The 26,184-nt window shown below is 49.9% G+C and overlaps 2 protein-coding genes across 8 annotated transcripts in view; one reads left to right on the forward strand and one right to left on the reverse strand.

The window, feature by feature from the left end:
- The window catches only part of LOC127048433 (zinc finger protein 883-like), a 291,005-nt gene that overhangs the window by 183,616 nt on the left and 81,205 nt on the right, over window positions 1-26,184 (reverse strand). The gene's annotated exons all lie outside the window — the stretch shown is intronic.
- Window positions 15,399-26,184, forward strand: part of LOC127048477 (putative zinc finger protein 75C) — a 36,578-nt gene continuing 25,792 nt past the window's right edge. For 4 of the 7 annotated variants that reach the window (XM_050948348.1, XM_050948350.1, XM_050948351.1 and 1 more), the window contains exons 1-2: window positions 15,399-15,776; window positions 18,680-18,806. In XM_050948348.1, coding sequence (XP_050804305.1) covers window positions 15,567-15,776; window positions 18,680-18,806 — 337 coding nt within the window. In that variant the 5' untranslated portion in view covers window positions 15,399-15,566. Of the gene's footprint in view, window positions 15,777-16,875; window positions 16,958-17,598; window positions 17,688-18,679; window positions 18,807-18,903; window positions 24,619-26,184 lie in introns of all 7 variants that reach the window. The other 3 variants (XR_007773674.1, XR_007773676.1, XR_007773675.1) reach the window with 2 other exon arrangements.

The raw sequence follows: 26,184 nt of genomic DNA on the forward strand, positions 1-26,184 counted from the left end.
AGCACATTCGTACTCAAACATTCTCTTCTTACGTTGCACCCTGGTTTCTGGAAACACCTGCTCAATACCCATATGCTCTGCTATTTCACGTGCATTTGTGACCACAGAGTTATATCCTTATTTCGATACTTCATTGTAACACCGACTTCTGCCTGCAGTACGTCAATTGACACATCTGGCGACTGAATTAATTTGCTGGTTTTATTGAAGTGAAATAGTATATCGTACCACGTGTACACAGTCAGAACAAAAGGCCACGTAGTAACATGGTCTAAAAGCGCACTGGCATCTGTTGCTGTATTGCCATCTTTCTTTTCGAGCGCATATTCTCGCAAAGATGACAAAGCATTGCACAATTCTTCAAGGTGATAACGCAATGGCTTCAAAGCATCAATTCTCGACTCCCAACGTGTGTCCAATAACCCTTTAACAGATATTGGCATATGTTCTTGAAGTATATCCCAACGTGAAGGTGAAGAAGAAAAGATAACGTATATTCTGTTAATCAGACCGAAAAAGTCAATGGCATATTTCGATGACTATGCCGCGTCTGAGATCACAAGATTCCAAGTGTGAGCTCCACATGGTACATACAAGGCACGGTCATTTATTTCTAGCACGCGGGCTTGAACTCCTTTATTCTTTCCTCTCATATTTGTGCCGTTATCATAAGCTTGGTTTCTCATGTCAGCAATGTCTATTCCTAAGTTGTTTGTCTTTTCAAGAAACGCTTTCAATAAGCCCTCGCCAGCTGTACCATGAACATTAAGAAAACCAACAAACGCTTCACGAATATTGACACCATCTTCACTGTTGCATTCAACAAAGTGTAACACCACAGACATCTGTTCTTCATGTACTTCATGTACTCATGTCGGGAGTACAGTCCAAAATAACTGAATAATATTTTGCTTTTTTAAGCTGTGCTATGTTGGCCTCTTGAATGTTACTGGCAACAAGTTGAATCAGTTCATTTTGGATCTGTGGACTGAGGTACTGTGCATGTGTCTCTGCCTTCTTAATCCTCTGTAAAAGTTCGCTGAGGACAGTATCATACTTTGCAAGCAATTCGAACAGTCCCAAAAAGTTGCCATTCGAAGAATCGCCGAGCTTTTCATTACTTCCTCAAAATGCCAAGTTTCTTTCGGACAAGAAAATAATGACGTCAACCATGCGTTTGACAACATTTCTCCAGAAATCTCTTTCTTTCAAAAAAGCCTGCAATTCGAGTTGGTCAATAGATGTACGGTTTACTATGCCTGACCGAAGATCAAACCATTTCACCATACAGTCTTGGTGACCTTTGCCTGTTTCATGCTGCTGAAGTCTTTTTGACAGTGCTTTCCAAGCAGATGTTCCACGACGTAGTGGTATGTCACCAGTGCCAAATAATTTACAACAAAAACAGAAAATGGCATCTTTCTGAACTGAGTACATTAACCATGAAAGTCTTATTTTCTCGCCATTTGCCATGGTTCGATAGAAATGAGTACTTGTGAACCTCCGTCTTTCCTCATTAAATGGAAATTCGTAACTTTCATTCTGCTGCGATAGGCCACGTGCAACAATGTCACACACTTGCCTGTCCGATATTATAGACGGCCAGTCTCCTGGATCATCAGTCAGTGGTTCAGATTCAGATACTTCTTTCCCGGCAGCAGCTGGAATATCTGTCACAGTTTGTTTGGTAGAACAACTGGCTTCACCTTCAACCTCACTTGAAGCACTTCTGGATACGATTCGTCGCTGCTAGCGCTGTCCGTTTCACGTGCCTGCACCTGTACGTTGGATTGCAGCGCAAAATACATTGACAACTTTGGAATTTACTCATGTTCCTTCTCGGCACCTTTTGCTGCCTTTCGTTTACTAGCTCTGCTCTTATACATTCTCTTAGACATCACAAAGCACGCTTCTGCGTTGGAAATGATAAAAAACTAAACAACTAAATTAATAACATTTATTCGCCGACCGCCATTATGAATACAAATACACATTCTTTGAATGGGTCCAACTAAAATTTGAAGCTGACCGACAGACAACTGATGTAGCCAATAGCATTATGATGTATCATAATGACTTCACGGTTTTGTCAGTAAAACAGACATGGATTGTGCAATAGCATCAATAAATGTCACTTACCTAGTTATACCTTACATTTTTTTGCCACTTTTAGGGGCCCCCTTTTTTGCGGGGCCCCCTCCGGTCGGAGGGTACGGAGGACGCTCGCTACGCCTCTGCCATCCCGACTCTGACACCCCAGATCCCCCCCGGCTCCCGGGCCCAGCCTGGGCTCCGAGCTCTGCAGCCAAGCCACGCTCCTGGCCCCTCCTGCAGCTCCCGACCCAGCCGCTCCAGGGCTTCCCAGGAGCAGGGGCTGCTCCGCCCCGCCGGCCTGGGTCACTGGCCCCCCGCAGCCCCACTCCAGCCACGGGGAGCTCGGGGACCCTCTCTGGGCAGGGGGCGAACCAGGCAGCTGGGCCTGACCCCTCCCGGCAGGAGCGTGTCCCCCCATGCGTGTCCCTGCCCGCCCTGCGAGCTGCAGGGCTGGAGCAGCCTCCGGGCTGCGTTCCCAGCCCCAACCATGGCCCTGCTGCCGGCACTCAGGGGCAGGAGCCAGTGGGGGGGCAGGAAGGGGCGCCTCCTTCCCGGGTCTGGCCCTGCCCCCGGGCCCCACGCAGGGGGGTTGGGACACGTGGGGAAGCGGGGACCCGCCTCATCCTGGAGGGGGCAGAAGAGGGACTGGGTCTCCCCAGGGGAAAAGCAGGGGCAGGGGCTGGTGCTGCTGAACCATCAGCCCAAGGAGCCCCCGGCTGAGAATGCAGGGAGCACGTTTCAGTTCAGCACTGGAGCTGGGACCCAGCCCGTGTCAATCACCTGCCTCTAAAGTGTCTAAATCCCCTGGGCACCGCTCGCCAGGACACAGCTTGGGAGCTGCACTGGGAACACATCCTGCAGGATGCCCCTGCTCCCCCCACAGTGGAGTGGTGCAGCGGGAGCAAGCTGGGCCCATAACCCAGAGGTGTATGGACTGAAACCATCCTCTGCTAGCTCGGGTTTTATTACAGCCCTGGCAATAATCCAGCTGCCTTCCCATGTTCTGCACAGAAAAGAAGAACAAATTCTCTCCCTGTTCATACTTCCAGGGTGGTTAAAGGAAGGAATAAAGCCCCAGCAGAGCCCTGCCCCACAGAGTCCCCTCCTGGAAGGCAAGAGATGTGCAGTGACTGCGGCTCCAGCTCAGGGTTGCCACGTTTATATAACTTTTGGTGATGCCCAGAATGGGTCCAAGTCCTGCCCGTTCCCCTCTCCCCACCCCCCAGCTCTGCCTAAGGCTCTGGGAGGGAATTTGGGTGCATGAGATGCAGGCTCTGGGCTGGAACAGGGGGTTGGGGTGCAGGGGATGCAGGGGGAAGACTCAGGGAGGGAGTTTGGGACATGGCATTGCAGTGTGTACACCAGCCACAAGCTGCCTACCGAGGTAAGGTTGTGTGTTTTTCACACACTTGAACAATATAATTCTGCTGAAACAACTTTGTAGTGCAGACTTGGCCAAAGATTCACTCACACACACAACTTGTAAGGAAAACGTCACCTGCTCCTCTGCTTTGCAGAATCCAAACACAAGCAAAGCTTGTCAGGCCCCAGTGGTGACGGCAGGGAGTCAGGTGTGGGCAGACACTGTATTTCAGCCACCCACACGTGCCATGGCTTAGCTGGCTAAAGCAGCTGCTTCATAAACAAGAGATTTTGGGTTCAACTCCTAGTGGTGCCCTGTTGATTGGTTGTTAGGGCACCTGCTATTGGCTACTGTCAGAAGACAAGATTCAGACCTAGATAGACCTTTGGTCTAGCCCAGTGTGGTTTTTCTTATGGTTTAAATAACACTCACAGGCACTGATAACAGAGTTACTGAAAGTTTGGGAGTTAGGTGTGGGTAGGTCAGTGGTCCAGTCCCCACACAGGTGACCCCTTTCCTCTGGGACAGGGGAAGGTCTGAGCTCTCACAGCAAATGCTCATTGTGGCTGCCAGAATCTGTGAGCAGCTTGTTTAGTTTACGCCAAAGGTTGAGTCCTGCTTTGTGCACCATGTGTGAGAATGAAAATCCTAAACCACCCTTTGAAATAACAAATGCAGCAGGACGTGTTCTTGTCCCTGCCCCAAAGCAGACAGACCAATGGAGAAATACCGTCGAGTCCAAGGCAATACTCCACTGCCATTTTACCTTTTTTGCTTGCTAAACTCCTTATCTCCCTGGCCCAGGTTGTCCTCTGCCTCAGCTGCTGCTCCCGGCCTGCTCTAGAGTCAAACATGCAGGGACCCCAGGGGAACAGAGGCTGGGACAGGGCAGCCACCTGGGCTGGGCTGGGAAGATGCTGGGAGTTCTCGTTCCCTGAGAACTGGCCCGGCTCCCTTCTCAACAGCGAACAAATCAATTCCACGTCCCCTCCCCAGAAAAATCAGCCTGGAGCCAAGGGCAGCAGGGGACGATTCCCTGTAGTTCCCGCTGAGGCAGGAGAGAACCCAGCATGTTTCTAGCAGAGCTTATGGAACTGAGGTGAGGAAACCAGCCTTTAATAACAGGCAGTTCCAGTTTAAGCTAAGTGTTTTTAACAATTTCTACAACATTAAAAAACCCTTCAATCGTAGTGTCACCATCCATAAAATTGCTTCAGCCTGATAGGTTCCTAAGCGCACAACTAAACATCTCTTCAAATCCAAAGGAGTGGAGATCAGTCAATCTTCAGAGTCATCCCACATAAAAAAACCATGTTGTCATACATACTGGCCCCATTATGTGGCCATCACCTTTCCCTCCTCTCTGTTAAAAGTTTTGGTATGTTGCTGTCATAAACAGATAGCTAAGGGTTAATGTCTCTTTCACCTGAAGCACCTGACCAGAGGACCAATCAGGAAACCGGATTTTTTTCAACTCTGGGTGGAGGGAAGTTTGTGTCTGAGGTCTTTGTTTTCTGTCTGCCTGCTTTCTCTGAGCTTTGGAGAAGCTTTCTAATCTTCTGTTTCTAAGTGTAAGGACAAAGAGTTCAGATAGTAAGTTATATGGTTTCTTTTCTTTGGTATTTGCATGAATATAAGTGCTGGAGTGCTTTGATTTGTATTCTTTTTGAATAAGGCTGTTTATTCAATATTCTTTTAAGCAATTGACCCTGTATTTCGTCACCTTAATACAGAGAGACCATTTGTATGTATTTTTCTTTCTTTTTATATAAAGCTTTCTTTTAAGACCTGTTGGAGTTTTTCCTTATTTCAGGGAAATTGAGTCTGTACTCACCAGGGAATTGGTGGGAGGAAGAAATCAGGGGGGAGATCTGTGTGTGTTGGATTTACTAGCCTGATTTTGCATTCCCTCTGGGTGAAGAGGAAAGTACTTTTTGTTTCCAGGACTGGGAACGGAGAGGGGGAGTCACTCTGTTTGGATTCACAGAGCTTGTGTCTGTATCTCTCCAGGAGCACCTGGAGGGGGGAAGGGAAAAAGGATTATTTCCCTTTGTTGTGAGACTCAAGGGATTTGGGTCTTGGGGTCCCCAGGGAAGGTTTTTCCGGGGGACCAGAGTGCCCCAAAACACTCTAATTTTTTGGGTGGTGGCAGCAAGTACCAGGTCCAAGCTGGTAGCTAAGCTTGGAGGTTTTCATGCTAACCCCCATATTTTGGACGCTAAGGTCCAAATCTGGGACTAAGGTTATGATACACATCCAGTCATCCTCATTGTGTCTTTCACTGCTGCCTCTGTATCAGTCACAGCCTTCCCACCTAGTGCCTGGTAATCCAAGACACACAACAGAAACCCCCCCAAGAGGCACCGGAACACTGGCAAACCACCACCCACTCCCTTAACTAGCCTGTGGGTTCCTCTGTCTTCGTCTCCCCCTGTAAACTCCCTCTGAAACTCCCCTGTTCCCAGCTCTGTTTGCTGGCTCCTGTGCCACTGCCTGACTGGCTGGCTACTTTTATAGGACCCCTAATCAGGTAAGCCCCACCCCCTAATCAGGGTTCAGCTGCTCTCCCAGCACACGGCCCCTAGCAGCCTCCTTTTGCCAAGTGGCTTCTACTTCCTGTGTCTCAAACACAAGCTTCACAGCACATGGCATGGAAAAGCCTTGGAGGTCTCAGTACATAGGCATACCCCTGCATGTCTTGCTGACTCAATAGGTGTATCCCCTTGATCCTTTCCATGGGTTCATTGTACAGCTGATGACCCCGGATGGGCCATTGAACAGGCTGGGCAGTGCTGATGCCAATATGTCTGGGGGTGTCACTCAGAAAACCTACACAAGTCTGGAATACAGACATACCCTACATATCTATAACTCACAATACAAAGATAGAAACAAGATTATCAAATGAGGAAAATCATAACATTTTCATTGACACCTTACATGGCATATCTAGCATGATTCATTGCAATTTCATCATATTGGTATTTATAAAAAAATAATATAAAGTGTCTCTCAATTCTATTAAGTGACACTGTATGAACCAGTGAATTCCCAGGACCGGTTCCCCAGGTGTTTGAAGATGCCGAACACCTTTCTTGTGAGGGACTGAAATACCCACATATATGTTAGGAACACACAGACAGACACTGTGCAAGTCTGTGCCCCTATGTTCACTCTTCTAGAAAATTATGATCAATTTTGTTCATAGTATGTGTCAGGGCTGAATCTCCACTCTGTCACTCTGAGTGCAGAAAGTGGGGGCCCGCCAGGATTCTAAAAATTAATTTGTGCAACTCTAGGCTTGTATTAAACCCCCAAAGTTACAGCTTTTCTCTGACCTTGGCTCGGTAAATGCTGCCACCACCCAAATTCAAAAAACTCCAAACCCTTGGACCCAGGAAGGAGCACTTGAGAATTCTTCCTTCTGGGGTGCCCTCAAGCCCTTTCACCTCCCCTCCGGGAAAGAGCTGAGAAAGAAAACAAAGGAAATTAGCTGTGGTTACCAGATAATCAACAACATACACGAACCTCTTAGGACACCATAAATCCAATCCTGTTCTTAAAAGAGGTAAATTTTATTAAAATTGAAAAGGAAAACAATACATCTGGAACTTAGGCTTCGGCTAGAAACAATTTTTGCACGCACTCAAAATAGCTTTCTTGGGGGTTCAGCTTAAAGCTTAGAAGCAAACAGAAGCATCTGGGATAGCACAGAGGAGCTCCAAAAGCCACAATAAAAAATATAAACCTGATTGTGTCTGTCTAAACATTCTCTGTCCAAATCATTTCTTCTAGGTATGGAAGATGAATTTTCAAACCTGCTTCAAGCCATACACAGCATTGCTACTCTGTGTCGACTTCTCTGGAGAACAACAGACAAAGGGAAAGTTACTGTCCCATTTAAAAAAGTTCAAGCCTTTCCATTGGCTCTTTTGGTCAGGTGCCCACTCCTTTTCTTTTACCTGTGGGCTTGTTAACCCTTTACAGGTAAAGCAAGCAGAGAAATCACACCAACAAGGATTTTACAGCAATCTGGCTGGCTGGGTGTTTATAAAAGGTAGATCCCTCCCTTCCCCTTCATTTATCACTGTATGGCTTGTGAGGTAACATTTGAAAAGACAATCTACTGAATACCCTCCTTAAAATGAATAACAACATTGTATGTAAAGTGATGTGATTTTATGGTATGATATTACTGAAAAAGTTGCAACCCTAACCCTAAGTTCTTCAGAGACAGCAAGGCAAACAGCTGGTCAAACAGCCATTCTTCAGGAGGGGGAAGGTGTGAAGAAGTCATGTACATTCCATCACAGAGACCACTTGAAGCTCCTATCTACGACAGGCTGTCACCATGACTCAGCTGAGAACTGAATTTGTTTCTAGTACAAAGGACTGAATTATAAAAAAAGAGGTGAGGAAAATGCATGAGACACTCTCTTCTCTTTCCCTCTGCTTATGACATCTCCTGAAGAACTGAATGTGGGCAGCAGGGGCAGGTTAGAGGGATTCCTGGCTGAAAGGAAAGCCAGCCTGTCTCAGCACATGGTGAGAGAAACATTCGTTTTACATCCGGTTTAGCTTGTTAAGTTAAACATTAGTTTGCGTTTTCTCTTGCATTTCTTTTGTAAACAAGTCTGACTTTTATGCCTCATTACTTGTAGTCACTGAAAATCTTTTGTTTATTCCCCAGTAGTTAACAATCTTAGTTTATTGTTTTATCTAACCAGTGTGGTTGGATTAAAGTGTGTTGAAAACTCCATTTGGAACAACAACCCTGGTGCATGTCATTTTCCATATATGAAATAAGATTTCAGATGAGCTCCCATTGTTCAGTAATGTGCTGGACAGGACAAGATGCACATGTCTGGGAGCAGAGAATTTTCTGGGGTTCTCCTGTGGGGTACTGTAATTCGGGAGTCACTGACTAGCAGCACCCAACACTGTGTAGCTGGCAGTAAGTTACATGCTGGAGACTGTGTGTTAACTGCCCTGGAGTGGCTAGTCTCACAGTGGAGCAGTGTAAAAGGCACCCCAGCCTGGGGAACTGAGGGGACACAGCTGTTCAACACTCCAGATTGTACTATGCTTAATGTCACAGACACTCAATTTCAAAGTCTCCTAAAACACACAGAAAATAAATCCACATCCCAAAAATCGAAGTCTCCAGACAGACGGCAAGTCTCTCTAGCTCTGCTTCTTGCTGACAGACAGGTCCAGAGACAAAGAGAGAGTCCCAGGGAAGCGTGGGACTCAGTGGAGAAAGGGAACAGGAAAGGCAGGGATATCGTTGAATGTAGGATCTCAGTAGGACTAGATGTCAGGGTAGCACATAGTGCAGCCCATTGGAAAACATAATCCTAAATAGATATATAAAATGATGGGGTCTAAATGAGTCATTTTCATTGATTTATAAAAGGGGAATAAGATATTCTCTGTATTATTGTCTAACCCTTTTTAAAGGATTCCTAATATCCTGTTTGCTTTTTTGACTTCTGCTGCACACTGCTGGATGTCTTCAGAGAACTTCCCACAATGACAAAAAGATCTTTTTCCTGATTAGTTGTAGCTAAATTAGCCCCCGTCATATTGTATATATACTTGGGGTTATTTTTTCCCACGTGCATTACTTTACATTTCTCCACATTAAATTTCATTTGTCATTTTGTTGCCCAATCACTTGGTTTTGTGAAATCTTTTTGAAGTTCTTCACAGTCTGCTTTGGCCTTAATTATCTTGAGCAGTTTAGTATCATCTGCAAACTTTGCCATCTCACTGTTTACCCCTTTCTCCAGATCATTTATAAATAAGTTGCATAGGATTGGTCCTACGACTGACCCATGGGGAACACCACTAGCTACTCCTCTTCATTTTGAAAATTTACCATTTATTCCTACCCTTTGTTCCCTGTCTTTTAACTAGTTCTCAATTCATGAAAAGATCTCCCCTCTTATCCAATGATAACTTAATTTATCTAAGAGCCTTTCGTAAGAGACCTCGTCAAAGGCTTTCTGGAAATCTAAGTACACTATGTCCACTAGATCCCCCTTGTCCATATGTTTGTTGACACCTTCAAAGAACTCCAATAGATTAGTAAGACATGATTTCCCTTTACAGAAACCATGTTGACTTTTGCCCAACAATTTCTGTTCTTCTATGTGCCTGATAATTTTATTCTTTACTACTGTTTCAACTAATTTGCCTGGCACAGATGTTAAACTGACCGGTCAGTAATTGCCAGGATTGCCTCTACAGCCCTTTTTAAATATTGGTGTTACATGAGCAATCTTCCAGTCATTAGGTACAGAAGCTGATTTAAAAGACAAGTTACAAACCATAGCTAATAGTTCCCCAATTTCACATTTGAGTTCCTTCAGAGCTCTAGGGTAAATACCATTTGGTTCCGGTGACTTGTTACAGTTAAGTTTATCAATTAGTTCCAAAACTTCCTCTAGCGACACTGCAATCTGTGGCAATTCCTCAGATTTGTCACCCACAAAAGGTTTGGGAATCTCCCTAACATTCTCAGCCGTGAAGACTGAAACAAAGAATGCATTTATTTTCTCTGCAATGACTTTATCGTCTTTAAGGGCTCTTTTTGTATTTCAATCATCCAGGGGCCCCACTGGTTGTTTAGCAAACTTCCTGCTTTTGATGTACTTAAAACTTTTTGTTATTACCTTCTGAATTTTTGGCTAGCTGTTCTTCAAACTCCTTTTTGGGTTTTCTTATTCATTTTTACACTTAATTTGGCAGTACTTATGCTCCCTTCTATATACACCTCACTAGGATTTGACTTCCACCTTTTAAAAGATGCCTTTTTATCTCTCACTGCTTCTTTTACATGATTAAGCCAAGCCACAGTGGCCCTTTCTAGTGCTTTTGCTGTGTTTTTTAATTTGGGGTATACATTTAAGTTGGGCCTCTAATATTGTGTCTGTGAAAAGCACCCATGCAGCTTACAGGGATTTCACTCTAGTCACTGTAACTTTTAATTTCTGTTTAACTAACCCCCTCATTTTTGCATAGTTCTCCTTTCTGAAATTAAATGCCACAGTGTTGAGCTGTTTTTCCCACCACAGGAATGTTATATTTTGTTATATGATGATCACTATTTCCAAGCGGTGTTATAGTTACCTCTTGGACAAGATCCTGCGCTCCACTCATAACTAAATGGAGAGCTGCTTCTCCCCTTGCGGGTTCTTGTACCAGCTGCTCCAAGAAACAGTCATTTAGAGTATCGAGAAATTTTGTTTCTGCATTTTGTCCTGAGGTGACATGGACCCAGTCAATATGGGGATCATTGAAATCCCCCACTATTATGGAGTTCTTTATTTTGATAGATTCTCTAATCTCTCTTTGCATTTCATCCTCACTATCACTGTCTTTGACAGATGGTCAATAATAGATTCCTACTGTTATATTCTTATTAGAGCATGGAATTACTATCCATAGAGATTCTATGGAACATGCAGTTTCATTTAAGATTGTTACTTCATTTGAGTCTACATTTTCTTTAACATACAGTGCCACTCCCCTCTCCATCCCCCGAGTATGACCTGCTCTGTACTTCCGATATATTTTGTACCCTGGAATGATTGTGTCCCATTGATTGTCCCCACTCCACCAGGTTTCTGTGATGCCTATTATGTCAATATCCTCTTAACACGAGGCACTCTAATTCACCCATCTTATTAGTTACACTACTAGCATTTGTGTACAAGCACTTTAAAAACTTGTTACTGTTTATTTGTCTGCCCTTCTCTGATGTGTTAGATTTGTGTGTGTGTGTGAATGCTTCTCGTCTGATCTGGCCTTTTCTTTATCCTCTTCCAGCCTCTCTTCCTGACTAAAACTAGAAAAATCTCTATCATTACACTTTCCTCTAAGAGAAGTCTCTGTCTGATCCACGTGCTCCTCTGCAGCCATTGGCTTTCCCCCCTCCATCTCTTAGTTTAAAAACTCCTCTGCAACCTTTTTAATGTTCAGTGCCAGCAGTCTGGATCCACTTTGGTTTAGGTGGAGCCCATCCTTCCTGTACAGGCTCTTCCATCCCCAAAGTTTCCCCAGTTCCTAATAAATCTAAACTCCATCTCTCTACACCACCATCTCATCAACGCATTGAGACGCTGAAGCTCTGCCTGCCTACCTGGCCCTGCATGTGGAACTGGGAGCATTTCTGAGAATGCCACCATAGAGGTCCTGGATTTCAGTCTCTTTCCTAGCAGATTAAATTTGGTCTCCAGGACGTCTCACCTACCCTTCCCTATGTCATTGGTAGCTACATGTACTATGACCACTGGCTCCTCCTCAGCACTACACATAAGTCTATCTAGATGCCTTGAGAAATCCGCAACCTACGCACCAGGCAGGCAAGTCACCATACGGTTCTCCTGGTCATCACAAACCCAGATATCCTTGTTTCTAATGATTGAATCACCCAATACTAACAGCTGCCTTTTCTTAATGACTGGAGTTCCCTCCCCCGGTGAGGTAACTTCAGTGTAAGGGCTTGCCCCAACACTATCTGGAAGGAGGGTTCCAACCATGAGAAGCTTTCCCTCTGCTCCCGTTGACTGCTCTCATTCCCTGGGCCTTTCATCCTCCTCAACAGTGTGGGAGGCTGTCTGACCGGAGTTGGGACAATTTTGTAGTGTCTCAGAAAGCCTCATCAACATACTTCTCTGCCTCCCTTAGCTCCTCCAGTTCCAACATCCTGGCCTCCAAAGCCTCCATATGGTCTCTGAGGGTCAGGAGCTCTTTGCACCAAATGCACACATACATACATAAAATAAGAACGGCCGTACTGGGTCAGATAAAAAGGTCCAACTAGCCCAGTATCCTGTCTACCGACAGGGACCAATGCCAGACGCCCCAGAGAGAGTGACTCTAACATGCAATGATCAAGTGATCTCTCTCCTACCATCCATCTCTATCCTCTGACAAACAGAGGCTAGGGACACCATTCCTTACCCATCCTGGCTAATAGCCATTGATGGACTTAACCACCATGAATTTATCTAGCTCTCTTTTAAACGCTGTTATAGTCCTAGCCTTCACAACCTCCTCAGGTAAGGAGTTCCACAAGTTCACTGTCCTGTTGATTATGCTGCACTTAAATCTCAGTTTTACTTGAGCAAACAGGAGATATTTGACACTGCGATACGGCTTCTGTGCTCTGTTCCCAAAGTGCTTTGCAGCAGGGGAGGGTCTCTGGTAATGTGTGTGTCACTGGCATATTGGGGTGATGCTGAAACTGGGCAGAGAAGAAGTGGCATTGCGGAGCTGGCGTAAACCTTAACTCTCCGTTTTCCCTTCCAAGAACTGAGGGGACAGTAACCCTTACCCAGTGAGGTCACATTCTCATAGTTCTCCTGCATGACATCCCAGTAGAGGGCTCTCTGAGTGGCATCCAGCAGAGCCCACTCTTCCCTGGTGAAATACACAGCCACCTCCTCGAAGATCACCAGCCCCTGAAAGAGCAAGAGTCCAACACTCAACACCTGCTGCCCCATTCACAGCCCCACTATTTGTGGGGAGAGAAGCCCAAAGGGAAGCCCTAGATGGATTGCAGTCAACAAAGTCCCACCCCTACCCTGCTCAGAGCATCCAGAAAACATCAGAGTGAGGGGACAAAGAGAGAGCCCCTTATCTCTCCCAGCAGATCCATCATACACCTACTAGCCACAGACTGATAGAGGAGAGGGAGGCCTTAGCAGGGACCAGGGAGAGATCCCTGGTAGGAAGCCCAACAGTCTCCTCATTGTGAGGAGCTGGATATGAAGGGAGGGGAATCTCCCCTAACCCTCACTGGTGGGTATCCCCTTCATATCTTACAGCAGCCACTGAGTAGTCAGGTCAGGCTCCAGCATTATGAGTCTGGTCAGTTTTCCCAGTCCCATGTAGCTGGGTTATTTTCTGCTCCAGAAACTAGAGCATTCCCACCGCCGAACCTCATGGGTCTGTTCCTAGAATCTAGGCCACTTATTAAGCAACTCCCAGCAGGTTTGTCACCCCCTGCCCTCCCTCTCGCCATCCTGTGCATTTCCTGCCCCGTGCCAACCCCCAAAATAGACTGTGCAAATCTTCCCATCTCCGGTGTATTTGCTGTCCCTCTCCCTCCTGTAGGAACCCACCAACCCCCCCTCAAAAAAATAATCCTTACCTGAGCTGGCTCCACTGCAGCCATTTCTCTTCCCTCTGTCATGGGAAGGTTGGGATGAGCTTGGAGCGAAACATGGACGTCATTCTGCAGGCTGGCAGAGGCAAGAAGGGCAGTTGTGGAGGTTTCAGAACAGGTTTTAGTTAATCTGACATCACGATTCCCCCAGGCCCTTTGCCTCCAGACAGAAATCTTAGACTCTGCCGTGCTGGGAACATGCTTGATCTCTTTATTACAGTGTAGACCTGGCCCCTTCTGCCAGGCTAAGCCCACAGACACATTTTTTACCTCCCTTCTCCCTCTCCTCACCCCATAACAAAGTCTCTGAACACAAGACTAGAAAAGAGCAGAACCAAAGGAGTCACTGTGGGGGATTCCCTCAGACACAGGCCCCACAGCAGTCACACCCCAGCAGGGGGAATATGGAGTCAAGAACCAGCTTTCCTCTGTCTGAGCCTTCTCTTGTTCACTGGAAAGTGGTTCTGCCCAGGGGTGCTGCAATACCTGTGTCTAGGTGGACTAGAGAGCTAGAAATCTCTCTCCCCCCACTCATTTCTCCCACTGCCCCTTTCAGTCTCTCCTTCCTCTGTCCTCTCTCCCTGCCTCTTTGGCTGGGAAAGTCCCATTCCTGGGGGCTTTGCTCTCCCAGGGCTGGATTTTCTCCTGGCAATTGCTAATGGGAGGAGAAATGATGAGGGGCTGGTTGTGTAGAGACACTTTCTTGCTAGTCCCCAGCACTTTCCCTGAGGTCTTTCAGTTACCTGGAGACTCTGGCTCAGAATTTGTATTAACAGGGCCCAAGTCTGCCCCAAGGGGCTAATACCAGGTGGAGAAAGTCATCCCCTAGGCTGGGTAGAGAAGCAGCTTTAATTAAGGTCACTTCCCAGCACAGAACCCTGCTGGGGGAGCAGCAGCTGCTAAGCCTGGTCTCCCAGATCACAATGGAGGCTGCAGCAGCTGATCCACGTCCACTGGAGCCGTGGGACCAGCGGACCCTCCGCAGCCACACCTGCGGGAGATCCACCGGAGACGTGGGACAGGCAAGTGGCAGGGCGCCCCCCACGCGGCGAAATGTCTAGAGCCGGCCCTGTTCGGCGGCGGGGGACCCTTCTGTTCCCGGACCCGCTGCCAAAGTGCCCCGAAGACCCTCTTCGGCGGTAATTCGGTGGTGGGGGGCCCGCTCTTTGGGACAATTCGGCGGCGGGTCCAGGAACGGAAGGGCCCCCCGCCGGCGAATTACCGCTGAAGACTGAGTTGCATTTCAGCGGCAGGTCCCGCTTCCGCGGTAATTCGCTGGCGGGGGGTCCTTCCACCGGCGAAGACCGGGAGCAGAAGAAGCTCCGGGCCCGGCCCCACAAGAGTGTTCCGGGCCCCCCCCGGAGCGAGTGAAGGACCCCGCTCCAGGGGCCCCGAAAAGCTCTCGTGGGGGCCCCTGCGGAGCCCGGGGCAAATTGCCCCTCTTGCCCCCCCGCCCCCGGGCGGCCCTGGAATTTGCATCGGGGGCGAGAGGCACAAACAAGGACAGGATCCAATTCACTCCCCCCCCCCCGCCCCGGGAATTTCCTGGCTGCCCAGAGACAGCTCAACATCCCCCCCCCCCCGCAACCCCGGCTTCGCTCCGCCCCCACAGGGCCCCCCGGGCCCCAGGCTCCGCCCCCCCCTCCCAGCGGGGCGGATCCTGCTGCAGCTCCTGGGGCCGAGGCAGCTCCGAGGCTTCTCCCAGGTTCCCGGGGCCGAGACTCACTGCCGCCCCCCCCCCCCGGGGCCTCTCACGCACCGGCTCACACGGAGGCGGCAGCAGCAGCTTTATCGTCCCTCTCACACCGGAGCTCCCAAGGAGCATGCGCAGTTTCAACTGCTGAACCTCTCCCTTAGCTGGGCTGGACAGGGCGGAAGCGCCCCAGGGCATGCTGGGAGTTGTAGTTCCGGACTCTCCTGGGAGCGGAAGTGATGTCATCGAGGGAGGAGGAGCCGGAGCGCAAGCGCGCGCGGTGCGCTGTGGGTATGCTTGGCTCGCGCCGGGCCGTTGGAGCCTCTCTCGGGGCCGGAGAAGGGTTTGTGCCTTGGAGTTCTGGGCATGCGCAGATCGCGGCGGGAGAGACCTTCATTAACCCCCCCCCCGCCCGGGTTCCGCCTGCGCTGCGGAGCTGCAGCCTCCAGGTACCGGAGCGAGCCCGGGGGGGCCGGGCGGTGACTCTGACCCCGTGTCCGGGCCGGGGGGACCCGGCATCTCGCAGCGCCGGGGTCCGTTCCCTGGGGCCCCACTGGGGTCCCTGCGTGGGGCGGGGGGGACGCGGGACAGGGGCGGGTGGGAAGTGTCGGTGCAGCCCGGACATGGCCGGGGGGGGGGGCAAGAGCCGGTGACCCCCGAGGAGAGAAAGGGGGGGCTGAGATCCCCTCGGATTTACCGCTCCCCCCCGTGGGGACCCCCCCGTGCTGCCCCTTTCTCTCTAGAGAGCATCATCCTGCGTGACCCCCGCCCCCAAACCCTGAGAAGTTCCCTGTTCCCCCCCCCATTGTGCCCCATTTTCTGTGCACTTCGCCAGTGTCCAGCTCTCACTGCGGCTGGTGGCGGCTCGGGGGGGGGGGATCGGGGTCCCTGGCCGGGGACTCTGGGGACTGGGTGCTGGGGGTGTCTGGGGGCTGCTGCTAACCATGATCCTGCTCCCTGATCAGCCTGAGCCAGAATCCTGGCTCCAAGTGCTGCCAGGCAGCCCCCAGCCAGGCCACTCACCCTGATAACTTCCTGTCCACTTATCAAACACTGTGGGGTGAAATCACACATCTTTCTTTTCTCCCCTCTTGAAAACTAGGGAATATTCATGCCCCCCCCCCCCGCAAGTCCTTGCCCTAGAGCTGGGGGGTGAGGGAGGTCAGCACTGCCGCACAGTGGTTTCTTCCAAGGCATTCTGGACTCGTTCTTTCTGAAATCTGGTTTCATTGAGAACGTTGTTAATCAGAGTCACTGCATGGAAAGACAAGGAGTGACTCCAGATGCACAGTGGGGCAAACAAGATTAGCAATTCTCCCTGTGAGGGGGGACTCTCATTAGCTGCTCTCCCCAGAGAGCTAAAGGAGGGAAGCTGCTCAAATGCTCTGTCCCTCTCTGCTCAGGATATTGGGGTTCAGCTTCCTGGGTCAGACGCTGCAGCCTCCATTGTGATCTAGGAGACCAGGCTTAGCAGCTGCTGCCCCCCCCCCAGTGGGGTTCTGTGCTGGGAAGTGATCTTAATTAAAACTTCTTCTCTGCTGAGCCCAGGTGATGACTTTCTCCAGCTGGTTCTAGCCCCTTGGGGCAGACCTGGGCCCTGTTAATACAAATTCTGAGCCAGAGTCTCCAGGTAACTAAAAGACCTCTGGGAAAGCGCTGGGGACTAGCAAGAAAGTGTCTCTACACAAACAGCCTCTCCTCCCATTAGCAATTGCCAGGACAAAATTCAGCCCAGGGAGAGCAAAGCCCCCAGGAATGGGATTTTCCCAGCCAGAGGAGCAGGGAGAGAGGACAGGGGAAGTAGAGACTGAAAGAGGCAGTGGGAGAAATGAGTTGGGGGGAGAGATTTCCAGCTCTCTAGTCCACCCAGACACAGGTATTGCAGCATCCCTGGGCAGAACCACTCTCTATTGAACAAGAAAAGGCTCAGACAGAGGAAAAGATGGTTCTTGATTCCATATTCCCCCTGCTGGGGTGTGACTGCCGTGGGGCCGGTGTCCGAGGGAATCCCCCACAGTGACTCCTTTCATTCTGTTCTTTTCTAGCCGTGTATTCAGAGACTTTGTTATGGGATGTAGGGAGTAGAACGGATGTTAAAAATATGTCTGTGGGCTTAGACTAGGCAAGAGGGGCCAGGTCTACACTGTAATAAAGAGATCAAACATTTTCCCCAGATGTCTATCTGCAGGGACAGGGCCTTGGAGAATCATCTAGTGAAATTAACTAAAGCCTGTTCTGTAACCCCCACAACTGCCCTTCTCACCCTCCCAGGCTGCAGAATGACGTCCATGTTTCGCTCCATCTCATCCCATCCTCCCATGACACAGGGAAGAGAAATGGCTTCATAGGAGCCTGTTCAGGTAGGGATTATCAGGGGGTTGCTGGTGGGTTCCTGCAGGAGAGAGAGACAGCAAATACAGCGGAGATGGGAAGGTTTGCACAGTCTGGTTTGGAGGTTCGAGTGGGGCAGGAAATGCACAGGGTGGAGAAAGGGAGGAGGACAGAATGTGACAAACCTGCTGAGAGTTGTTCAATAAGGAGCCTAGATTCTAGGAACAGAGCCATAGGTTTTGGAGGTGGAAATGCCCGAATTTCTTAAACAGAAAATAACCCACCTACACGGAGCTAGGAAAACTGACCAGACTGCCAGTGCTGGAGCCTGACCCGACTAAGCAGCAGCTCCTGTGAGATATGAAGGAGGCACCCATGAGTCAGGCTTAGGGGAGATTCCCCTTTCTTCGTATCCAGCACCTCACAATGGAGAGGGTGTTGTGCTTCCTACCAGAGAGTTCTCCTTCGACCTGGCTAGGGGCTCCACCTCCTCTATTAGTCTGTGGCTAGCAGGTGTGTGATGGATCTGCTGGGAGAGACAAGGGGCTCTCGCTTCGTCTCTTCACCCTGGTGCAGGGATAGGCAACCTGTGGCACGTGAGCTGATTTTCAGTGGCACTCACACTGCCTGGGTCCTGGCCACCGGTCCGGGAGGCTCTGCATTTTAATTAAATTTTAAACAAGCTGCTTAAACATTTTAAAAGCCTTATTTACGTTACATACAAGAATAGTTTAGTTATATATTATAGACTTATAGAAAGAGACCTTCTAAAAACGTTAAAATGTATTACCGGCAAGCAAAACCTTAAGTCAGAGTGAATAAATGAAGACTCAGCACACCACTTCTGAAAGGTTGCCGACCCCTGTCCTGGTGTTTCCTGGATGCTCTGAGCAGGATGGGGGTTGGACTCTGTTGACTGCAATCCACCCAGAGCTTCCCTTTGATGGGCTTCTCTGCTCCACAAATAGTGGGGCTGTGAGTGGGGCAGAAGGTACTAAGTGTTGGACTCTTGCTCTTTCAGAGGCCAGTGACCTTTGAGGAGGTGGCTGTGTATTTCACCAGGGAAGGGTGGGCTCTGCTGGACCCTGTCCAGAGAGCTCTCTGCAGAGACGTCATGCAGCAGAACTATGAGAATGTGACCTCACTGGGTAAGGATTTCAATCCCCCCTCCCTTCTTGGTAGGGGAAATTAAGAGCGAAGGTTCATGCCAGCCCCACAATGCTACCTCAACCCTTTCCTTTTCAGCATCACCCCAATATGCCAGTGACACAGAGGACCCTCCTCTCTCCCCCGCTGCAGAACACTTTGGGAACAGAGCACAGGAGCAGTATTGCACAGTATCAAATAGCTCGTGTTTGCTCAAGTAAAACTGGGGGTTAGGTCCAGCATAATGAACAGAAGGTTCCTACTCCTGTCCTTCTTTTCAAACATTCAGCCTACTCCCCCCAAACCAGAACGTGCTTGGGGTGTCAGAGGCAGGCTGCTGTAGTCAGAGCTGCTGGGTCAGAGTTACTTATCACACAGACACTCAGGGTATGGCTACACTTGCAGCAGTACAGCGCTAGGAGTTAGACCTGCCTTTGTACAGCTGAGTAGGGAAAGCGCTGCAGTCTGTCCACACGGACAGCTGACAGCGCACTGGTGTGGCCACATTTGCAGCAGCAGTGGGAGTGGTGCATTATGGGCAGCTATCTCAGCATTCAAGTGGTTGTAACGTGCTTTTCAAAAGGGGGTTGTGGTGGGCTGGAGTGTGACAGGGAGCGTGGAGGGTGAGAGTGGGTTTTATGGAGTGCTGAGAGTGTCAGCACCCTGCCTTGCAAATTCCGACCCCCCCACCCCCACCCCTCACTCACTGAAAGCAGACAGCAGCTATTTGATTTTTCTCACAGACCAGATAAGCAGCCGCTCACCAAAATGGACCCCCCTACTTCCCTCCATGCGCCACCTCTCTCTTCAAGCTAACATTAGCTGTGGGTGTTCCAAAGGGAGCCCCCCTGCCTCTCCCTACTCATTCACAGCAAACAGTAGCTGTGTTTGGTTTTTTGAAAAGCAGCTCCCGGAGCCCAGAGTTCACAACAAAACAAGGAGAGGAGCCTTCACTTAAAAGGGTCATGGGGAGTTCTTCTTTGAGTGCTTGCTCATATCGATTCCAATTAGGTGTGTACACGCGCCACGTGCACGTTCGTCGGAAGATTTTTACCCTAGCAACACTCAGTGGGTCGGCTGGGTCGCCCTCTGGAGTGGCGCCATTATGGCTCCAGATATATACCCCTGCCGACCTGACGGCCCCTCAGTTCCTTCTTACCGCTCATGACGGTCGTTGGGACTGTGGAGCGTGACTTTGCTGAACTCCACTTCCCTAGCTTACTCGTTGTTCTTTACTGTTAATTGTCTTTATAGTTGGAGTTTTTACAGTTGTAGTTAGTGTTAATTGTTGTGTATATATATAGTTGTTGAGGGAGAATCGGGGATTAGCCCCTTTCCTCCACCCCAGTGCCGGGCTCATTCCCAGGTCACCGGGATTCAAACCGTGCTCGACGTGCCAAAAGCCGATGCCAATAGGGGATCCCCATGACTGCTGCCTCAAGTGCCTAGGGGAATCCCGCCTTCCTGAAAAGTACCGCATCTGTAAGTCATTTAAACCGAGGACGAAGAAGGAGCCGAACTTTCGACTGAAACAGCTCCTCGTGGAGGCGGCACTTAGCCCTGCGACATTGATACCAAGTGCTCAACAGCCTGCATCTGTGAGGAGCGCTTCTTTGGCTCCGGACCGCTCTGGTACCGCGAAGGAGCCACGGCACCGACCCTCGCTGGCACCGATGTCTGCTCGGCACCGCTCCCTGTCCCTGCAGTCCAGGAAGCAACACAGCGCTCCGGCTACTTCGGCGCACAGAAGGAGGGCCCATGAGCGACGGATCGCACAGCACCATCATCTGCCGCGGCACCACTGAGTGCGGCACCGCAGGGTGTGGCACTGTTGATTCCGGTCCCGCAGGGGCTGTTGAGTCAGGTGCCCGAAAGCTCCCTGGCTCATGCTGTGGTCGAGCTCGCTCTCCCATCCACACCAGAGACCTTCTCCACAGCGCAGGAGTTGACCGCGAAGACGGAGACTGCGCTGCCTCAACCCCCACCACTGCCGGTGCGGGTCATCCAATCTATTGGCAAGCCTGCCTTGCTGAGGCTGCCCTCTGTGGGAGCCACCAAGAGGCATCGTTCAAGATCTCAGTCCCATCGACGATCTTGGTCACGCCGCCGATTCTGGTCCCAACGCCGCTCTCTATCGCGGTACCGGTCGCACTCGCGGCACTGCTCGGCCTCCTGTTCGCCTGCCAGATACTCACATTACCGATCCGACTCCCAGCACCGTTCACGGCAACGCACATCTCGCAACTGCTCCAGGTGAAGGGACTTGAGATCCCAGTCGACCTCCCAGCACCGCTTCGGTCGTAGGTCCCGGTCTCCCTCGCGGTACCATTACAGCTTCCGGTACCGTCCCAGGAATGATCAGCCTGAGACATGGCTCCCTCTCAGGGTCTATCAGCACCGCCTTGGCCGTCGAGACACACCTCGGTGTCATCATAGGCTGGTAGCATTTCCTGTCCACAGGATCGTGACTCGAATGTCCCCAGCCATATGTTTCCTGAGAGCCAGAGCCACGAGCAAGGACCTCATCAATGGTCTTTCTGGACACCGTGGGCGTACCACCAAGCCCAGGGTGTTCCCTCAGTTGCACCACGGTCTGCCCCGTCAGAACTCTGGACACCAGAGGCAACCGTAAGCCGCTCCTCCCATGGGTACGGATGAGGCTTCAGTACCACCTGCAGACACCCAGGTCCCACCTGAGTCTGATGCCGCTCCTAAGAAGAGGAGCCCCCACAGGACCCTCTTCTCCCTGGCCTCTCCTCTTCCTTCTCGGCAGACGAGGCTGTGGCAGGAACATCCTTCTCTGGCCCTCCCCCAATTGACCTAAGGGCACATCAAGACCTCTTGAGATGGGTGGCGCAGAATATGAATCTGCAAGTGGAGAAGGTCCCTGAAATAGAGGACCCTGTAGTGGACATCCTATCTGCAGGCGCACCTACTAGAGTGGCCCAGCTGTTTATCTGCACTATTCAAGCAAATGCAGACACCATTTGGCAATCCCCAGCCTCGATCCCCCTCACAGTCAGGGGAGTAGAGAGAAAATACATGGTACCTTCCAAGGAGTATGAGTATCTCTACATACACCCACCTATTTGCTCCCTAGTAGTTCAATCGGTAAACGAGAGGGAGCGTCATGGCCAGCAAGCTCCTGCTCCTAAGTCCAAGGAGGCTAGGTTAGGCGCATGGACCTCCTAGGCCGCAAAAACTTGTATTTGTGCCGAGGAGAGGAATGTGTGCATTCTACTGGACAACATCATGGCAGATGTGAAAGCCAAGACTATAACAGGATTCAAAAAAAGAGCTAAATCAATTCATGGAGGATATGCTCTGAGCCAGAGCTGGGAATAGGTGACAGGGGAGAGATCTCTTGATGATCACTTGTTCTGTTTGCTTCCTCTGAAGCACCTGGCTTTAGCCGCTAGAGGAAGACAGGAAACTGGACTAGATGGATCCAGTCTGACCCAGTGCGGCCGTTCTTACGTCCTTATGCTCCTTTCATACAGATGCCTGGGATTCTGCCTCACAATGTGTCCCTGAAGTCTCAGCCAAATTGCCCCAGACAGGCAAACACTCTGGGCTCCTGAAGCCTCTGCCCCCCACCTATTGCCCTATGGCTCATCTCTGACCCTTGCTGCTGCTGCTCCTTGCTATAGACTGTGAAAGGAGCAGAGGCAGCGCAGGAGCCTTCTGGGGATGCAGAGCTGAGGCTTTGAGAGACACATTGTCTGAGACATCAGAGCGCTGTAAACCATGCAGCCACCCCCTCACTCAGGGGCCTGTTCCAGCCCTGAGTCTGGGCTACCGCGATCCCTCCCCCAGAGCAGGGTGCCCACAGATTACAGCCTGAAAATAGACCTGTGACACTAACTCCTGCTTTCCCTGACAGGGCCTACCCTAGACCAAATGGCATCGCAGGCAAGAAGTGTCTTCAGTGCCCGCTGCCCAATACATTACACTTTGGAATGCTTATTTTTTGTTGCACTTGTAGCTCAGTTCATGATTTTGATGCACAATGTGGATGCATGATTCTCTCTGTCGTATCAGATGATAAATTTGCAGGCTAGGATCTGTAAATCGGTATTTATTCATGCCATGTACAAGTAAATAAAACAAATTCATTTCCTCTGAGCATATAGAAACTTCTTAATTTTGACAGTAACTGAACTGTACGAACATCTGGAAATGGAACTGTCACCAGCACAGGGTGGGCCAGTATTAAATAGTGTTACAGGAGGAGACAGCGTTACGATGTTAACCCCAGTGCTTTAGTTCAAAGGTCACTTTTCTCACCTTTGCCCTCATGAACTGAAGCGCAGCATCAGAGAGATCCAAAGATTGGCCAATGAGATTTTCCAATGCTAAAATAGCAAGCGATGTCGGTCTCTCATTGGCCAGCACTGATTGAAGATATGGTTTAATGAGCTGGAGCTTCAAGGCGAGGGTGGCTCTGTCCACTGCCTTCCGTTGCAGTGCTGGGCACCAAGTCCCTGTTGGCCAAGATGTGAAGCTGGGAGAAGAGAGTGGGGTGGCAAGCGGCTCCTGCTTTCTCCTTAGCTGGGTCCCACTCTGGTCCAGGTAGTTCCAGCTCACACAGATGATGGGATCCCCTGCCCAAGTGACTCCCTCATTACACTGCCTTGCCTGTCAGTCTGGCTAACTTGGAGCTTTGGCCTCTCCCCATTGCCCCTGGGGACTTTCAGTCTTAGGATCCTGATTTCCCATTGATCCTTCCTGCTTCTATTGGTAGTGGGAACTAGCCAAACAAAAGCCCACTGAGCTTTAGTAAGGGGCCAACAGTCCCTTACACGAGCTGGCCCCGGAGAGTCACCGATGTGCAGAGACAGCAGCACAAGCTGGTCCCATAGTGTATCTGGCAGCACTCAAGACTCTGAATTCTGCAATCTGAGTTCAAATCTCAGTGGGACCTTATGGCAACCGCCTAGAGCTCACAGTGCTCAACTTCCCTGTCTCCAGCTGTGCAGGAGCAAATCTTTCCTCTCCTGCTGGGTGACTTGCCCATTAGGGCCTGGTTGTGATGGCCACAATGGGTTGAGGCTCTAGAACTTGCTGTCCTGGTTGCTGATGCCTGCAGTCCTGTGGTTTGACCAGATGCTTAGGATTCTCACAGCTTCACCAGATGCTGTCATAAACAGATAGCTAAGGATTAATGTCTCTTTCACCTGAAAAAAAGTAACCTGAAGCACCTGACCAGAGGACCAATCAGGAAACCAGACTTTTTCAGGTCTGGGTGGAGGGAAGTTTGTGTCTGAGTTCTTTGTCTTCTGCCTGTACTCTCTCGGCTTTGAGAAGTGATTTTTTCTGTCTCCTGCCTTTCTAATCTTCTGTTTCCCAGGTGTAAGTACAAAAGATCAGATAGTGATTTATATGTTTTTTTTTGTATTTACATGTCTATAGTTGCTGGAGTGCTTTGAATTGTATTCTTTTTAAATAAGGCTGTTTATTCATATTTCTTTTAAGCCATTGACCCTGTATTTGTCACCTTAATACAGAGAGACCATTTTTATGTATTTTTTATTTCTTTTTATATAAAGCTTTCTTTTAAGACCTGTTGGAGTTTTTCTTTAGTGGGGAACTCCAGGGAATTGGTGGGAGGAAGAAGTCAGGGGGAAATCTGTGTGTGTTAGATTTACTAGCCTGACTTTGCATTCCCTCTGGGTGAGGGGGGAAGAGAGATTAGCTCTCGGTAGTTCTGTTTTCCAGGACTGGGAACGGAGAGGGAGGAGTCCCTCTGTTTAGATTCACGGAGCTTGCTTCTGTGTCTCTCTCCAGGAACACCTGGAGGGGGGAAGGGAAAAGGTTTATTTCCCTTTGTTGTGAGACTCAAGGGATTTGGGTCTTGGGATCCCCAGGGAAGGTTTTTTGGGGGACCAGAGTGCCCCGAAACACTCTAAATTTTTGGGTGGTGGCAGCTTTACCAGGTCCAAGCTGGTAACTAAGCTTGGAGGTTTTCATACTAACCCCCATATTTTGGATGCTAAGGTCCAAATCTGGGACTAGGTTATGATAGATGCCCACAAGTTTGGCCATTTTGCTCGCAGCCACATGTTGCCTCTTGTCCACATGGCACTTGAAGGAAGAAGTGCCAGGGCCAGGCTTGATAGTCAGGGCTAGGCAGGATGGAGGAAGTGTCTCAGGCTGGAGCCGAACACACCTTTCCTGCTCTGGGCACCTAGAGCAGAGGCGGCGGCTGCTGACAGCTCCAAGGGAAGGCTTAAAAGCTACAGAGGAACTGAGGGAGGGGCAAGAGAAGGGGAGGACCATGCTTATGTGTGGCCAGCAGACAGCCTCAAAGACACACGGCCAGCCTGCTTCCTGCTCTCTGGCATGCCAAACCCCCTCTGAAGATGTGCTTAATCTACTCAGTGATCAGGATTAAAACCTGTCAAAATGTGTGTGCAAGGAGACCTTGCTTGGCTTAGAAGGGAGTGATGAAAAAGAGCGAGTGAAAAAAATAACCAGCGAGAAAGCAAGAGCGAAAAGCACATGGAAGGCAAAGAAAGAAATAAAGGGAGAGGAAGAAAAAGAAAAAGAAGAAAAGAAAGGAAGAGTATGAAAGGTAGAGGGGAAAAAAGAAAGTAAGAACATACAAGCTAGAGAAGAAAAGGAATGAAAAAGAACGAATGAACCACAAGTGCTAGTTGAAGCTGGAATGGGACAGTCAGAGAAGGAACAGACTGACCCGTTAAGCAAGGTTGCACCCTAGATTCTCCATGTTGGGGGCACAGGCCCCCTACTGACATCCTGGCCCTGCTTGAGGGGACCATGCATAGGTGCCTATTGGCACCCCCATGCTCCATGGAGGGGGACAAGGCCCCCCATACACTCAGGGCGGCAGCAGGTTCAGGCCCCGGTGAAAATTTTTTTCAGGCCCCCACAGCAAGTGTGGACCAGCTAAACAGGGCAATGAAGCCAGGCCCTGGGCCCTCTTCTGGACCGCTGGGCCTCAGTAATTTGTACCAGCTGTCCCCTTGCATGGCAATGGTGGTGCACTGGCGCACTGCCATGCCTTTTAGTATCGTGACTATTTATCTGTACAACAGCAGCACCTACACTGACCGGGCAGACTCAAACCCCTGTTGTGCCAGGGGCTGCACCGACACAGAGACAGTCCCTGCCCCAGCTAAGATCAGGGCCCTGTCGGGCCAGACACAGCGAGAGACAGGCCATGCCCCAGAGAGGTTACAGGCTCCATACCCAAAAAATGGGAGGAGAAACAGAGGTCCAGGGTCACACAGCAGCACTGAGAGTAGAACCCAAGAGTCCTGGCTCCTCCTGCTCTAACCACTAGACCCCACTCTGCTTCCAGAGATGGGGCTAGAACCCAAGAGTCCTGGCTCCCAAAAAGGGGTGGGGGAGTGGGGT

This window comes from Gopherus flavomarginatus, chromosome 3, assembly GCF_025201925.1.
Source record: "Gopherus flavomarginatus isolate rGopFla2 chromosome 3, rGopFla2.mat.asm, whole genome shotgun sequence".
In the NCBI taxonomy this organism is placed as follows: domain Eukaryota; kingdom Metazoa; phylum Chordata; order Testudines; family Testudinidae; genus Gopherus; species Gopherus flavomarginatus.